The 15,889-nt window shown below is 41.6% G+C and overlaps 2 protein-coding genes across 6 annotated transcripts in view; both read left to right on the top strand.

The window, feature by feature from the left end:
- The window catches only part of gphna (gephyrin a), a 35,858-nt gene extending 22,191 nt beyond the window's left edge, over positions 1–13,667 (top strand). The window contains exons 21-25 of one of the 4 annotated variants that reach the window (XR_012957818.1): positions 6,582–6,685; positions 7,737–7,833; positions 9,996–10,134; positions 10,251–10,459; positions 10,786–13,667. Coding sequence is in view for 2 of the 4 variants with exons in the window: in XM_076106950.1 (XP_075963065.1) it covers positions 6,582–6,685; positions 7,737–7,833; positions 9,996–10,129 (335 nt within the window). In the remaining 2 variants the exon portion in view is untranslated. Of the gene's footprint in view, positions 1–901; positions 5,365–6,581; positions 6,686–7,736; positions 7,834–9,995; positions 10,135–10,250 lie in introns of those variants that run through there. The other 3 variants (XM_076106950.1, XR_012957819.1, XM_076106951.1) reach the window with 3 other exon arrangements.
- A 1,269-nt stretch (positions 13,668–14,936) lies between these two features.
- pals1a (protein associated with LIN7 1, MAGUK p55 family member a) overlaps positions 14,937–15,889 on the top strand; it is a 32,713-nt gene continuing 31,760 nt past the window's right edge. For both annotated transcript variants that reach the window (XM_076106952.1, XM_076106953.1), the window contains exon 1: positions 14,937–15,109. The gene's annotated coding sequence lies outside the window, so the exon portion shown is untranslated. The remainder of the gene's footprint in view (positions 15,110–15,889) is intronic.

Raw genomic sequence — 15,889 nt, 5'->3', positions numbered from 1 at the left:
GGTTCCCAACCCGGGGTCCGGGTCCCCCTCAGGGGGGGCATCAAAGATCACAGCGGGTGCGCTGTGATTTGTCTGCGCTCTGAGGTTATCATTTGTATGAATAAAACACATTTACTGGATAATTAAGTCTATAAAAGTATTTAAAAAATATATATTCAATTTGTCCTCAGTCAAAAATAGTTCTGTTTAAACCTGGTATTTGTGCACAGTGTTGGAGAACAGATCAGTATTAGTATTACACTACGTGTAGAATTAGATTCCAGTAGTGGCTGTGTAGGATTGTCTCTGACTCGTATCCAAACACTTCCAGTAACTCTGGAGCGTTTAAGTTCAAAAATAAAATCGATGAAGATGCCATCACTTCATTTACGTTGAAGAAAGTGATGGGATACATTCATTTATAAAAGTTGATTTGATAAAAACAGACTAACCCATTTAATACGCTGAACCTCATTATTCAAATTGAGGAGTTTGTTCAGGGATTTCTAATCTTTTTAAGGAGGAGGGGAATCAGCTTTTCATAGATACGAGTAGGGGGCGCTTCAAGGGGAAAAAGGTTGACCCTGGGAGCCACTGGGTTCAGGCGTGATCTCTTTCATGATACAGTACATCATTTCAAGTATTTGCCCATTGAGACCCAGTTGAAGCTAGGGATTGATTCATTGAAGAAAAAACAACAAGAACGTACAAGAAAGAGTGGGTTTTACAGGCAGAATAAAACAAAAGAGTGACTCTTAACTTCTTTTGGCCCTTGTTTCTTTGGGGTTTGGGAGTTTTGATTTTAGGTGCGATTGATTTGTACCTTGCCCGAGTACCATTGCATTCCCCCTGCTGCTCAGCTTTAACATTATTTAAGTTGTTCTGTACTCTTCTATCATTTTTTTTTATGTTGTCGTTACAGTGTAGAAAAGTGCGCCGATTGCAAGATCCAAAGCCCATACGTGGAGTCGACCCATTACACCTCTATTGTCTATGTTGTGGAGACAGTGTCAAGACTGAAGAATATGCCGATCTCAAAGGAGACCGGTGGCGCTGAAAAAAGCCTTTTGAAATTCTACACGTCAAGTGCTGCTCCTGTTTTTTTTTTGGGTACAGTTCGTTTTCATACTTGATGCGAAACCGTACCCAAGTACACATGAACCGTACTCAAGACCAACCTTTCAAGTGTACTCGGGTCCCGGACCGGGTCCCTTGTGTGAAAGCCTCATTACTAAATTAACTCCAGCAGATAAAACTCAGCAACACTCAGGTAGCATGCCGGTCACGGACGCAGCTTACATTTCATTGGTCGTAATGACACTATTGCAAACGGATGTGACTCAATCTAGGGTGTCAACTAAACCTCCAGGGTGTGTCCTGACAATCTGACTTGCATGAGCCGGACGTGAGTCGGTCCAGTCTGTAAACGGGTGCCCGAACTTCCCTGTTGGTTTATAATGGTTCACTTCTACCTCAGTCTACTGTAGCCAGTCAGGGCAACATTAGCCATTCCTCTTTTTCTCCCTCCAGCCCCGGACCCACATATAGCATCAGCCCCCTGTCTTGTGTGTCTGTACTCTAGCTGTCCTCGTCATTGGTGTGTATGGTTTGTTCATGTACTGTTAGATTGATTTATTGCTGATATACTGGGGGATTAGATAGTTAAATCAGGTATTGGTTCGTCAACAGCTTTCACATCCAATAAGCAGGAGGTTCCTCTTATTTGATTCATACAGTCTCAGTCCTGGCCTGTGTGTGTTAAACCTACCTCAATCTGCCTCTCAAGACAGTTCTTCCCATTTTTGCCCGGGACCCTGTATCTCTTCATCAGAGTTCGACATCCACAGCACACACTGCATGCGCTTTACAGACAAGAAGATGCGCCCAATGCTCAAATGTGATAGAAAGGCTGCTTTTTCTTTCTGAAGTGCTAATACGCGTTGGCACTGGGAAATATCACAGTGGTGTAGACTGTATATAAGAAGTGGACGTAGTCCCCAATTAGTTTGATGGACTGACGTTTTGAGGCCTCTAGTTCAGCATTTTGGCTGTCGCCATCTTGGATTTTGGCCGTCGCCATCTTGGATTTTGGCCGTCGCCATAGTTTTTTTTGCAACCAATGAAAGGAAGTAACCATATTTGGACTGTGTAGGCGTGACGTAGAGACGCCGTATACGGCTCTGGTAGTGACCTGTCAATCACAAAGTAGCCCCGCCCTAAATCATTTATGGTCTATTTGACTCTAAATGGACCATAATTTACTAAATGAACATCATGCTGTATTGAAGAAGACTTGAAACTAGAGATTGAGACCATAAACTCATGTTTACAATGTTTACTGAGGTAATAAATCAAGAGAGAAGTAGTCATTTTCTCATAGACTTCTACACAACCAGAGGAGTCGCCCCCTGCTGGTCAGTAGAGAGAATGCAAGTTTAAGCTACTTCCGCATTGGCTTCACTATTTAGAACCGTAAGTTGCCACCTGGATGTAAACTGACGTGTAGAGATGCTACTTGTCTTGAATGGCAAACAATTGGCTGCAGTTTAGATGTCATAAATTTCCAAGATGTGTTGCTCTTTAAAGCTGGTTAATACTTCTGTGTTGAATCTATGCATAGCCTGATGTGCACCTCACCATAAATGTAACTACAAGTCGCGGCGACGCAGATCTCAACAACTGATCTGGTCCGCTTGATAGCATTATTTCCTCCCACGCATTTCCAGCTGCTCCTTCGTCTCCATGAACGTGGAACAAATCGAGGAGAGGTTAACTGAGGAAGTCCCTCCCTCTGCTTCAGTCGGTTCAATGATGGTACACACCATGTCCTCTGACATCTGTTCTCTGTGTTGTAGTCATTTCAATCAAATTAATTGTGATTCAAATTTTTTAGCTCCCAACTCCAATATGATCCGCTCAGTTTCAGTCGCCATTGTTGGTACGCAAACAATCCCAACGCAGTGGCATAGAAACTCCACCACCTCTGCGTAGCGACTACTTACTGCTCTTTTTCAAGGTCTGAAACGCACAAAAATACTCCACTGTTACCATTTTTATTATAAACATCGAACAAAAAGTTCGGAAATTAGTGTTTGGTAGATTATTTCTCTGTTGTAACAATGCTTCTTGGCAATAAATGTTATACCGTTGGAAAGCCTGTTTATTTACCTTTCAAACGGTGCCCCAATTGTAAGGAACATGCATTTGTGGGATGAGCAGCACAGCTGAGTATGTGGGTTGCGCCCATGAAAAATTTGCCAAATCTTCTCTGCCAATGCCAAACAGCTTATTCTGCTGTTGCTATCGACTCTTGTTTGGTGTTGTTTGGTGGATTGGATGATTGAAGTCTATCAGTTACAAGGAAGGAAGGAAGGAAGACATTGGCAATTTTACAATTTATTCATTTAACAAACCGGAGCCTCAGTAGCGTGTGGAAGAACCATACACAGCCACACCAGCCTGGCACCTCCTCATGCTGGTCACCAGCCTGCTCACACATTGCTGTGGGACGGCATTCCACTCCTCAAGCAGGATTTGTCACAAGTCAGCCAACATGGTTATGTTGGTCACTCTGGGACGAACAGCACGCCCAAGCTGATCCCACAAGTGTTCACTTGGGTTGAGGTCAGGACTGTTGGCAGGCCATTCCATCCTCTCTACTCCCAAATTCTGGAGGTAGTCTCTGATAAACCCCGCTCTGTGGGGGCGAGCGTTGTCATCTTGGAGGATGGAGTTCGGTCCCAGACTGTGGAGAAATGGGATTGCCACTGGTTGCAGAATCTCATCTCGATATCTCTGCATTGAGATTGCCTCCAATAAAGAAAAGCCTCGTTTTTCCAGTGATGGAGATGCCGCCCCACACCATCACACTGCCTCCACCAAAAGGTGTTCCTCTATCGGTGCAGCAATCAGCATAGCGTTCTCCCCGTCTTCTCCACACTTTGACCCTACGATCCAACTTCCTTAGGCAGAATCTGGACTCATCGCTGAACATAACGTTCCTCAACATGTTCAGGTTCCAGTGCAGGTGTTGCCGACACCAGCGCAAACGGGCCTGACGGTCAATAGCAACAGCAGAATAAGCTGTTTGGCATTGGCAGAGAAGATTTGGCAAATTTTTCATGGGCGCAACCCACATACTCAGCTGTGCTGCTCATCCCAGAAATGCATGTTCCTTACAAATGGGGCACCGTTTAAAAGGTAACTAAACAGGCTTTCCAATGGTATAAAATTCAATGCCAAGAAGCATTGTTACAACAGAGAAATAATCTACCAAACACTAATTTCCGAACTTTTTGTTCGATGTTTATATTAAACTTTATCTTTTGAATGGATGTCTCCCCAGTGGTCTGGGCGCTTTAAGCCTCAGTTGCTTTCAGGTTCATCTTTTTCCACTCACCTCTCTCCTTAAAACACCACTCAGCATTCTTAATCTCTAAGTGATACCAACGTTTTATGGGCAGCTCACTATTGACAGCTAGCGCTCTTTAACAAGCCATACACTGAAGCTGCAGTGAGACACTTGCGTAACCCCGGTTCTCTGAGTAGCACGAGTAAGTTTGTCAATGTGAGACAAAAAAAACCTGAGCTTCTAGTAAACTTCATCATATTTCATTCATGTCTCAGTCCATTTTAGTTTGATTGTAGTTATTTTGGTACCAAAAAGCACTTAATTTTGTTTTCCCAATGAAAAGATTACACTGGTTAGAAATGGGCGGAACTGTCCTTTGAAGAGCTGCCAACAAGACAACAACAAGACTTTAAAAATGATTGGCTTGTAAAGCCGCTGTAGAACCCCCAGTCTCTCTTTGACTAAAGCACCTTTCCTGTTGTGCTGTTTAAAACATTTAAAAGCATTTCCACTGTTGTTTTCAGTGCTAGTTGTCATGTTGCCATGGTAATGTAAAGGAATCCTACAGTATAGTGTGTCCTGTGGCCTTAGTCTGGGGCCCCTGTGATTTGAAGTGTGGTCTTTGCTCCGGTCCGGCACTGTACATGTATTGCTATTGTTATTAAAGGAAACTTCAACTTCAGAGAGACTGGGCCCTCCCTGCTGGAGGTCGTAGCCCCGAGTGAGGCCAGGCAACCACTAACCCCTGCACCTAGAGGAAGTAGGTCCTGATGCTGAACCCACAATGACCCATAAATAACCTCTGACTGCACAGCTCCCCTTTTCATCCTGCTACTTCTGAATGACCTTTAAGCCCAAACGGAAACATTAAAATGCGATATGTCTTGGATGTTGCAGTGAACATAACCAAAGATTAAAGTGTACAAATTCAGTATTTCTGATTGCAACTTACTGTTGCTTCCCACACATACTCTGCGTTTTTCATTGAAGCAATGTTAAATATAGTAATAAAGTTAACGATGATTCGAACTTAATACATGTCTGTATTTTTACTTCAGCATTTCAAACATTGTGCAATGTGCATATAAGCCAGTAGATCTTGACCACAGGCCTAAAACAACTGAACTCTACAAATCCTTTCTCACTTTGCCTTTAGAACACTGATCATATCCTCCGACCCTCAATGACCCCTAGAGATCACAAAAGTGTCCTTAGATTGCCCATCTAGCGTCCGTATAGCTACAAAACCCTACCTCCAAGTAACCTTCAGTTGATTGACCGATGATTCCAAGTGATAGCCTCTTAAGTCTAATACCTTGAAACCTGTGGTCTAGTTATACTCCTGCTCATATTCTGGATGGCCCAGCTTCTTGCTCTGGTCAGCTGTCATTATGACATCCCCCCCCCGACCCTCAGTCACTTCTGTCACTACCTGCTTATCCAGAACTCATTTCATGCTGCGATCACCAGGGATGTCTGCCAGCTGCCAGCCAATAGAAAACTGCGTTTGTAATACCTGGGGTTTTTAGTCAGGAGAGGACAGTGTAGAATTCATATACTTTGCTCTAAGATGTCAAGATGAGGACTGAATCCATCAACAACACTACTTAATACACATGCACGTTGGTTTTCTGCTGAATAAAGTGGTGTGGGGCTTTAGTTGCTCTTTAATGTTATGTCTGCTGTTAAAGAAAACTGATGGCTGTGGTAGTCCACACAGCCGCCTGTTCAACAGATACATTTGATTTGTTGTTTGCCTAGATGTGTCTTAAGTTTGTATATTTGCACCTGCAATCACAACACTCCTCCAATGAGATCTGTTTTCTTTTTTTTTTGCTTCTTCAGATGTGTTGCACACATGACATTGCTTTGATCTTGCGAACTTGAAACAGTCCCAATCTGTTAGCATTCTGATAATTGATTGACACGTACGTTACTGTCCTGAAGACATTTTCACATGCTCAGCCAGACTTGTAATGTGGTTGTGTTGGACGCGTAATCTGGACAAGGTCTCCCGTGTTGGTCATGACTAAGACGTCAAGATACATTTATATTGAGTACAATACATGTACGGGGGTGTTTCTGGGTTACACTAGTGTTAAAAGATAAAAGCAGCTAGCACACCTGTACAGGAAAACACGTTTCATGCAAATGGAGACACGGAGCGGATATTAGTGTTTGTATATAGTGGACATGTGCACTGTGTAACTTCATTCGCCATAGTAACCCGGTATTGTGTTGTTTTTTTCAGGTAACCCAGTGTCTGCAGTAGTGACATGTAACCTGTTTGTGATTCCTGCTCTGAGGAAGATGCAAGGCATTCTGGACCCTAGACCTACAATTATTAAAGCTAGGGTAACACACACGCACACACACACACAAATTTCTACGAGCTCCAACCGACCTTTGACCTCCCTGTGGAGAGGAGATTAAAAGGAGAACGTCCCTCTAGAGTTCAATAGTGACCGTCCACTTTCTGAACGGCTCTGTTTCCAAAGTGGAATTCCCATTCATTCACTCTGTTGTCTTTTCAGAAAATCCTTTACATAAAGAGTTAATTAAACCAACCACGAAATCAATCATGACCTAGAAAACATTTGATTTAGCAAAAAAAAGGTACAAGACTGTGTACATAATTATTTTAAAAGTGAAGGAACTACTCATCCCATAAACCATTGCGAATGGCGAACGCCGCCTCAGGAAACTCCCGAAAAACTTCTAAAGTTTCTAAACATCTAAAATGAAGAGGTAAACATTTCCATTGTAACAGCGAGCTCCACCAATCAGAGAGCTCGTTGCTACTGTTGAAGATTTTGGGTGGTGTAGTACTTCTCCACAACATTGCAAATGTGTTTCTTAAAACAAGGTTGACGTCACACAGACTTTGATCTTCTACAGGAGCATCTACCATCGTTTGACAATCTCATAGCTAGTGGTGAGTCTACCTTGGATGGTTATAACATTATGGCCAATAATTATAATCCAGAATATGAAGGGTTTTCTTTACTTCTGGAATCTCACTATTGAGCTCTACGGGGAACTATAATATAGTATGTCACATTAAGTAACTGAGAACTTAATGTGAATAATGAAATGGAAAAATCCACAGTTTGAAAAAAATGCATCTCAGAACCCATCAGCCCATCACAGCTTTTAACAGAAACCTACAAGCAGAGGTCTGTGCAGAAATGAATGCCGTTCACTGTCAATGGTAATCAATAACATTTAGTGTACAGACACGAGAGTGGTGTTGATCTTCTCACTCCCAGAAAATAGTGTGAAGCAATGTACCAAGACAACATTGGTTTTATTCAAGTAATACCTGTAAATTTGAGGTTTTGGACTATGTAAAATTTAAATTTGATAAGTCCTTAACATTACGTGTGTGTGTTTGTGTGTATTTCAGCTTTCCTGTGACGTGAAGCTGGATCCCAGACCAGAGTACCACCGCTGTATTCTCACCTGGCATCACCAGGAGCCACTGCCCTGGGCACAAAGCACAGGTAGGCACTGGACACACACACACACACACACACATCAGTGTGTCTCCTACATAGAGCCATCTGTGGTGCACCGTCACGGTTATACCACACCCACCACGGAAAATAAATACATCATGAAATGTCATTATCTATGCAGAGCAATGTATACAGCAATGTATAGATATTACAAACCCACCTTAGGCTACATCCACACTAATACATTTCTGTTTAAAACCGGGCATTGAAAACGAAAACCGTCTCTGTCCACACGGGCGTTTCAGCATCGTTTTTGAAATACTTTCCGTCCATATTTACACGCCTGAAAACAAATACCACATGACTATTCGCGTACACTGAGCATGCGGGTGCTGGTGTTAACAGGAAGTAGAATGGTTGCTTAGTTACAGAAAATACGACAGAGTAATAAAGTACTCTTAAATAATACAAGGTCGTATTTGATACTTAAGATCTTCCTCTATAATCTTCCTCTAACAGAAACATTTTGTGAAAAAAAACGTTTTCTTACATTTTTAATTTATTTTATTTAGACTAAGTCACAAGGCTGCAGGTCTTGCTCCATCTCTCTCTGCCACACACATTCCATTTACTATAAAATGAACACTTACAAATTAAAGTTCATATATATTTATGGTTCCATAAATGTGGTCAACACACGTCTCTCACTCGTTTTCTCGGTTTCGTTGTTGTCTGTTCTCACTCGTAGCTCTGCTGGAGGCTGAAGTCTGTCACACTGGAGAACATTTATGCCTTTGTTCGTTAGTTGTGCAGAACAAAATAAGCATTAATAATAGCTAGGTGTAATCTTAGCAAAGGATATGGATGTAGCCTTAAAATACGTGGTGTTTTCAAAAAAGGTGTGTTTTAGATGGGACCAATCAAACAGTTACTTGTTACTGTAATTAATAGGAGTGGACATTAAACATGTATACACCAAATGTGAAAAAATGATTTGTAGTCAATGATGCTATCAGCATAGCAACAGAATGAATTCCCTTCATTCTTAAGTTATATTCAGTATATGTTAAAGCTAGGGTTGGTAATCTTGGGAAACTAGAGTACGCTTGATTTTTAAAATGATCCAACCTAAAAACCCAGCCCAGTGTTGCAAACTATTTCCAATAAAAAGTAGCTAGCAGCATCAGTGACAGTTGTGAGAAAGCGCCAAGTCGGCAACTCTGACAGCCCGTCCCTTCAGGCCTCCCTCCAAAGCCACATCCCCAAAATTATCATTATCATCAACGTAAACAACGAACAGGCAGGTAGCCTGTCCAATCATTGAATTCAGCCCATATACCTGAATAAAATGATTGCACAGGCTTATTACAGTCCTACTACTGATACTGGATTTTTTTTTCTTCTTTTTTTGCCAGAGTCTTTGATTTGTTTTGAATTGCTGTCGGGATGTTAATAGACAATTTCAACAAATATAACAAAAAAAAATGTTTTGAAGAAGATTACCAACCTAAGCTTTAATTTGTACAATAGGGTAAAAACTGCTCAAACAGCCCACAAACACAAGCTCACACATAACCTCTCTCTCTCTCTCTCTCTCTCTCTCTCTCTGTATCTGTCTGTCTCTCTCTCTCTCTCTGTATCTGTCTGTCTCTCTCTCTCTCTCTGTATCTGTCTGTCTGTCTCTCTCTCTCTCTCTCTCTCTCTGTATCTGTCTGTGTGTGTCTCTCTCTCTCTCTGTATCTGTCTGTGTCTCTCTCTCTCTGTATCTATCTGTCTGTCTCTCTCTCTCTCTCTGTATGTCTGTGTGTGTCTCTCTCTCTGTATCTGTCTGTCTTTCTCTCTCTCTCTCTGTATCTGTCTGTCTCTCTCTCTCTCTGTATCTATCTGTCTGTCTCTCTCTCTCTCTCTCTCTGTATCTGTCTGTGTCTTTCTCTCTCTGTATCTATCTGTCTGTCTGTCTCTCTCTGTATCTGTCTGTCTCTCTCTCTCTGTATCTATCTGTGTCTCTCTCTCTGTATCTATCTGTGTCTCTCTCTCTCTGTATCTGTCTGTCTCTCTCTCTTTCTCTCTCTGTATCTGTCTGTGTCTCTCTGTATCTATCTGTCTCTCTCTCTCTCTCTCTCTCTCTCTCTCTCTCTCTCTCTCTCTCTCTCTCTCTCTCTGTATCTGTCTGTCTGTCTGTCTCTCTCTCTCTCTCTCTGTATCAGGCAACCAGGTCTCCAGCAGGCTAATGTCAATGCGTAGCGCTAACGGTCTGCTGATGTTGCCTCCCAAAACGGAGCAGTACGTGGAACTGCACAAGGGAGAGGTGGTGGACGTCATGGTCATTGGACGGCTATGATGCAGGTACGTCATAGTCCGCGTTTCGTCACCGTAGAAGTAACTGTAGAGGGTGTGTGTGTGGGGGGGGGGGGGGGGTGTGTAACGCGTCCAACTGTAACGCCTAAATACTTTCTCCCCAGACTTCAATGTCACTCGCTACCGATTACCATGGCAGTGCCAGGACTTCCTGTCTGGACAGGAAATGGGCGGGGGCAGGAAGTGATGCATGTCTACCTGGTCGCCATTAGCTGTGATGTCATATGCAACAGCCAATTGGAAGCCAGCGGAGGCTGAAACCTCATTGGTCTGCTCTGAGGAGATATCTGTATTTCAATGGAGAAAATAAAAAGTGAAAAAAATATATATATATAAAATACAAGATTTATTCTGTAATATTATTATTATCCTGATGATAATGATTATTGATATTCTTAATTAATATTCTATTCATTATTATTATTATCATGGTTCTGACTGAATATTATCATCTAAGTAGTTATCATTGCCCTCTTCTCTCCTGTTCATTTGCTTTGTGCGTTGGATATTTTTCCCTGGTAGATATAGAGATATAGAAACTTTCTCCTTCTCTCCTCTCCTCCTGACCTTTTCTCCTTTTCTCTCCCCCTTCTTTCGCTCTTCTCCTCCTTCTTTTCTGCTCTGACATCCTCTACACAGATATAGAAACTCCTTGATAACCCCCCTTCCTGCAGTATCATCTCCTCCTGGAACACACTGACCCTAACATCAGTATTGACAGAAATATGAACTAAAGGCTTATAAAGACATCTTTTTTTTTTATTGAAGCTGCTAATATAGTTTGTGCCAGTACAGTAAATATGACTTGTTTTTGCCAAAAAAAAAAAGGGAAGTAATTTTGTTGGCAATTTTTTCCCCCCAGATAACATTCTCCAACCATACTGAGACACTAAAGCTCAACATGACTCAATAAAAGCCATGGAAATGTTTTAGGTGGGTCAGTGGCTCGGCTTTAAGGCAGAACGAGGCGGGATTGGATGAGTGAATCCTCTGTCACCACGCTGTAATCATTTCTGAGGTCTGACATCGGATATGAACATAAACGATATGATATAAAATCATAATGGGTTCTATGATCTGTAGTCGTCCCAGGTAGGCCACATAGACAGTATTACTAAAACCTTAACCCTGCAACTAGTTTACACCATAAAACTACAGTACCAAAATGGAAACACTCTTCGCACTCTTTGCATTTTTCAAAACTATTGTCGCGATAAATCTACATTGTCTCATTGTCAACAAATTCCCATAAAACGACCAATGAAGTTAACTAGTGAGGATTGTGTTGCCTTCAGACAGAGCAAGGTGAGCTGTTTCCAGTCTTTATGCTAAGCTAACCAGCTGCTGGCTTTAGCTTCACATTTAGTGCACAGACACGAGAATGGTCATATTGATAAATCAAACTTTGGTAAGCGTGTTTACCAAAACGTCTTAACTATTCCTTTATAAAGGGTTGGAATAGCTCTAGTTTAAGAAGAAATATGTATAAAAGTCTCAGATTTCCTAAAACAGCTGGGCACTGTAGTTTTTAGCGAACATTGATTGGACTGCATTTGTTGGGGACTGTTTTTTGCCACGGATTATTGTACACATGGTGCTCCTGTGAGTATTTTGGGACAGCAAGACGGTGTATGTGGGATCGAGTCAAAATAAACTACAGTGGTTTTGATAAGACTGGAGCTCTATGGCTCAGAGGGATAAGACTTATTAGGCGATACACATGTGATCTGTTGTTGATTCGGGTTATTTCGTGTTATTTGTTGACAGCAAGAAAATTGTAGAATATGATCAGATTATCCTTTAAGTAGCCAAAGATTGATTACTGTACCTTGTTGACAGCTGGTCTCAAAGGCCGGCTCCTGTTCGGCCAATCAGACGCCGCCATCTCTTTTTTTTCGAACCGCACACGCATGAACGAAAGAGCCGCTTGAGTGAGTTGTGACATACCGTTTTCCCCGACTCAGAGAAAACTCCAACCCGACATCGCCTGAAAAGCAGGGTGTCGCGTTCAGGTGCTCGTAAACTACACGACCGGTGTATTTCTACCACGACAGTGTTTCAGGTGCTCGTCAAAAGAATCAAACGCAGTTCAAGGCTGTAAAATAGACAAAATAATTTGACTGCTTTTCTCTCAACGTACTGTACATAGTCTGAGCATCACTGGAAGAAAACCTTGTTTGATATTTATCCCACAGTGAAAGCTAAGTTTACTATTAGCATTAACAAAGTAGTAGGCCGGCTGGCTGCTGTATCCTGCTGATTAAACACTAAATTGTTTACCGATTACCAAGGACCGTTCAAATGCATCATATGCAATCTGTGAGTCCCAAGCATTCACCAATGCACCATACCTTACTTAACTCTGATTCTTCCTATCAGTGTGATCAGTACCAAACAAACCCACGAGGTCAAAGGTCTAATGCTGCATTCAGGTCATGTCGGAATACTGGTCTCAAAAACTGATACTCGTTTGAGTTTAATGGTACTTAAGGGGACATAATTGATGTTTTTCCCAGATGTCGGTTGCTGCCGCTGATCTTCACGCTTCAGTTACCCCCAGAGATACGAAGTGTCGAATTCCAGATCAGACGCTCGCGTCCACTGTCTTTCCTCTATGACCTCGATGCAGCACCGGGCAGAACGTCTGAGCTTTGACCCCCTCTCCTGATAGGCCGACCCAGTCTTCCTCCACCCCTCCCCTCGTCCCTCCCTCTCCTCTTCATCTTCCTTTCTTCCTCCCCCTCCTCCTTCTCCACACTTGCATGCCCATAAAGGGAGGGGGGGGGGCGTGTCTTTCACTTTGGGCAGGTCTCATTCCAGGCGTGAGACGAGGGTGCAGCACCTGGGCGGGGCTTCTGATCTGACTAAATGTCACATTTTGTGGCAGTTCTCGACGCGATCACTGGTTCGAAAGAAAGAGTTTTTTTCAAAGTCCAGGCTGTACCAACACTGTCTTCTCATTTATTCCTCTAGCTCAGATGTCAGAAACTTCCCAGTTACCTCAAGTGCACCATATATCTATCAGCGGCTCATGCTGGGTTCATGTCATGTAAGAGAAAGCGGAAGAACAGGGTGACTTTTTAGCAACAGTTCAAAGGCGGGAATTCATTCAGTCGATGGAGCACATCCAAATTTTATTTATAAAAGTATTCGATTAAAACACACATCCGCGTTTACGTATTTGGCAGCTCATATTTACAATAAGCCTGTCATGACATGAACGCAGCATCAGAGCACGTCCTGCCACCTGCCCAAGGAGGACCAGTCAAACCCAGATAGATCCATTTGAGTAAGAAGAAGCAGGTTCTTGTTAAACTGCCTTTGTACTGAGTGATTCGTAACACTGGACTGAACTCAGTGTCACACTGCACACACTATAAACTATGACCAGCACTTGTAATGAAGCAATGACACAGCATTCTACTACTACTGTATAAATATAATGAAAAGGATGTTTTTTTCTGTAATGATATTATTGAAACTGAAGATGAATTAATAAAAATAATCCTGATTATTCTGTACTTTTCTTTGCGGAAAGTTGTTTTTTTCCCCTAATTATCTGTGATATAATGAAAAAAATATTGTTTCAGTCATGAGGGAAAGCTGTGATATAAGGTGTGCAAAGCTAGAAACATCAGTCATATGCAGTTATTTCACATCTATAGGTGCTCTGTCTTCATAACTGCAGATGACTAGGAGACAACTTCTCTATGCAAGAAAATGTAACAGAAGGGTTGTGAAAATATCTTAATATAAGCTAGTATTCCATCATACAAATACAATTAAAAATGAATTAATGAGTGATAAGGATATATTTGGAAATCAGATTTTTCCTGTTTCATAATTTTGCATCAATTTTATTTTATATATATTTTTTGAAGTTCATTTTTCACCTTGATGTCAAAAAGAATGCAAAAACCAAAGGAGGATGAACATGTTTTTATTGCTGTTAGGAATTTTTTTCTTCATCAGATTTGACAGAATCTTGGATGTTTTTTTTTTCAATTCATTTTTGTACTTGTAGGAAATGCAGATTATCTTTTTTGTCTTACAAAGACAAATGTGGTATGCCCTGTGATGTTGCAAATGACTGAAAATGAAGTTGTCCCTGGGATTTAAATTTGATTTCAATCACCTCTCAAATTCACAAAGAGGCCAATTGTTTTCTCTGAATGCATCTGTCTGCATCTGTTCTTCTGAAAAAATGGTTCTGTCTTCCTTACGAGCCTCCTTGTGTTATTGTTACATTTATATATGTATTTATTTATTTATATCACACACACACACACGTGATAATCAATGTCAATGCAGTGGAAGACCCATTTTTCCTCATTCCAATATCAAGTGTAGCCTACACAGGTAGACCTAAGTCAGCTGATTTGCCAATAAGAAGCATTGGGGTCCAAAGACATTTACTATCTCGGCAGTAACATGGAAGTGTTATTGCACACATTCGTGCATAAGAACGGAATAGGTGAATACAATATGAATTAAAATGTTCAAATAGATGTCCTGTAATTTGAATGCAATACATCAAAAACATTTTTCTTCTAAAACTGTCCAAAGAAATGTAATTTGACAGTTGCTCGTGTTTGTTGTTAATTTTGGCTTGTTTGATACAAATTTATCAATAGTAATAATTCCACTGTAGTGGTCACGAGCTGCGTTCCACCGATGCAGCAACGTGTTTGATTGGTTTAAACAAGATCTATTTCATGCCTGTATCCAATTGGCATCATTGTGTTATCTAGCTGGTGGTAGGTCGTCTCCGCCCCCTGTCTGGAGTGTGAGATGACAGTCTATGAGGAGGAGGAGGGTGAGGGTGAGGTCGTCTGCTGTGTCCGTCTGTTAGAGTGAAACTGTGAATAGAAAAAGAGAACCGGTTGGACAAAAGTAACTCTGAAATACAAAGTGTCACCTGGATTTAACTGCTAAAGGAGGACGCGGAGGGCTCAGATAAACAGTGAGTAGTCCAGTGTTTTCGGTCGTGTCTGAAGCTGCTTTGTTATCAACAGGTGTTGCAGGAAGCAGCAAGCTAGCGAGTTAGCTGCTAACATTAGCCTGATAACGTTGATTAACGTTAAAGTTACCCACTCTTCCTACATAAAGTAAGTTTTTGTGAGGGCGGCTAGACGCTAATATCAGGCCAAAGCTTTATACGAACGGAATAAACGTTATCTCTACTGGAAAATGAAGATAATTAGCCAATAGCTCAGCTACTTCTGAGTTACTTTGATAGTCTCCAAAATAGTCATTTCTCGTAGCTGACGCTACTCGCTTAGCTAGCTGTCAAATACAGAAAACAACTCTAACTTAGATCAAATCAACGCTACATGCTGACATGTCGTAACTGTTAACACACTTACAACAGAGGACTGTGTTTAGTTTGCGTTTGGTCATCTCGGGATAGTGTAACAACACCCGTAGCGCTGGCTACAGTCCTGTTAAGTCACACTATTTTTACTTAACGGAGACTTCCATCGCCATTACGTGTGATGCCAGTTTTGTTAACGAGAACTTGTTAGTTACTGCCTGCTATACGATGTCAGTGTCAACTCTACCACACGCTAAAGAAACCTGTCTATGAACCGAGACTTTAACAGTACATTGTGTGGGTTTACCTGCTCTGTACCTACACTTTGAGAACTCGGATGTAACGTTAACAGACTTATTTTTCACATGAGTAACCTTTGATGCTCGTAGAGAACAGTATGTATTGGGCTGTGCCAACATAAGATTGCAC

Source organism: Anarhichas minor, unplaced genomic scaffold, assembly GCF_050575085.1.
Source record: "Anarhichas minor isolate MPS153535 unplaced genomic scaffold, ASM5057508v1 ptg000037l, whole genome shotgun sequence".
Classification (NCBI taxonomy): Eukaryota; Metazoa; Chordata; class Actinopteri; order Perciformes; family Anarhichadidae; genus Anarhichas; species Anarhichas minor.
The sequence above is the reverse complement of the archived record's forward strand: the minus strand, read 5'-3'. Positions and strand labels throughout refer to the sequence as shown.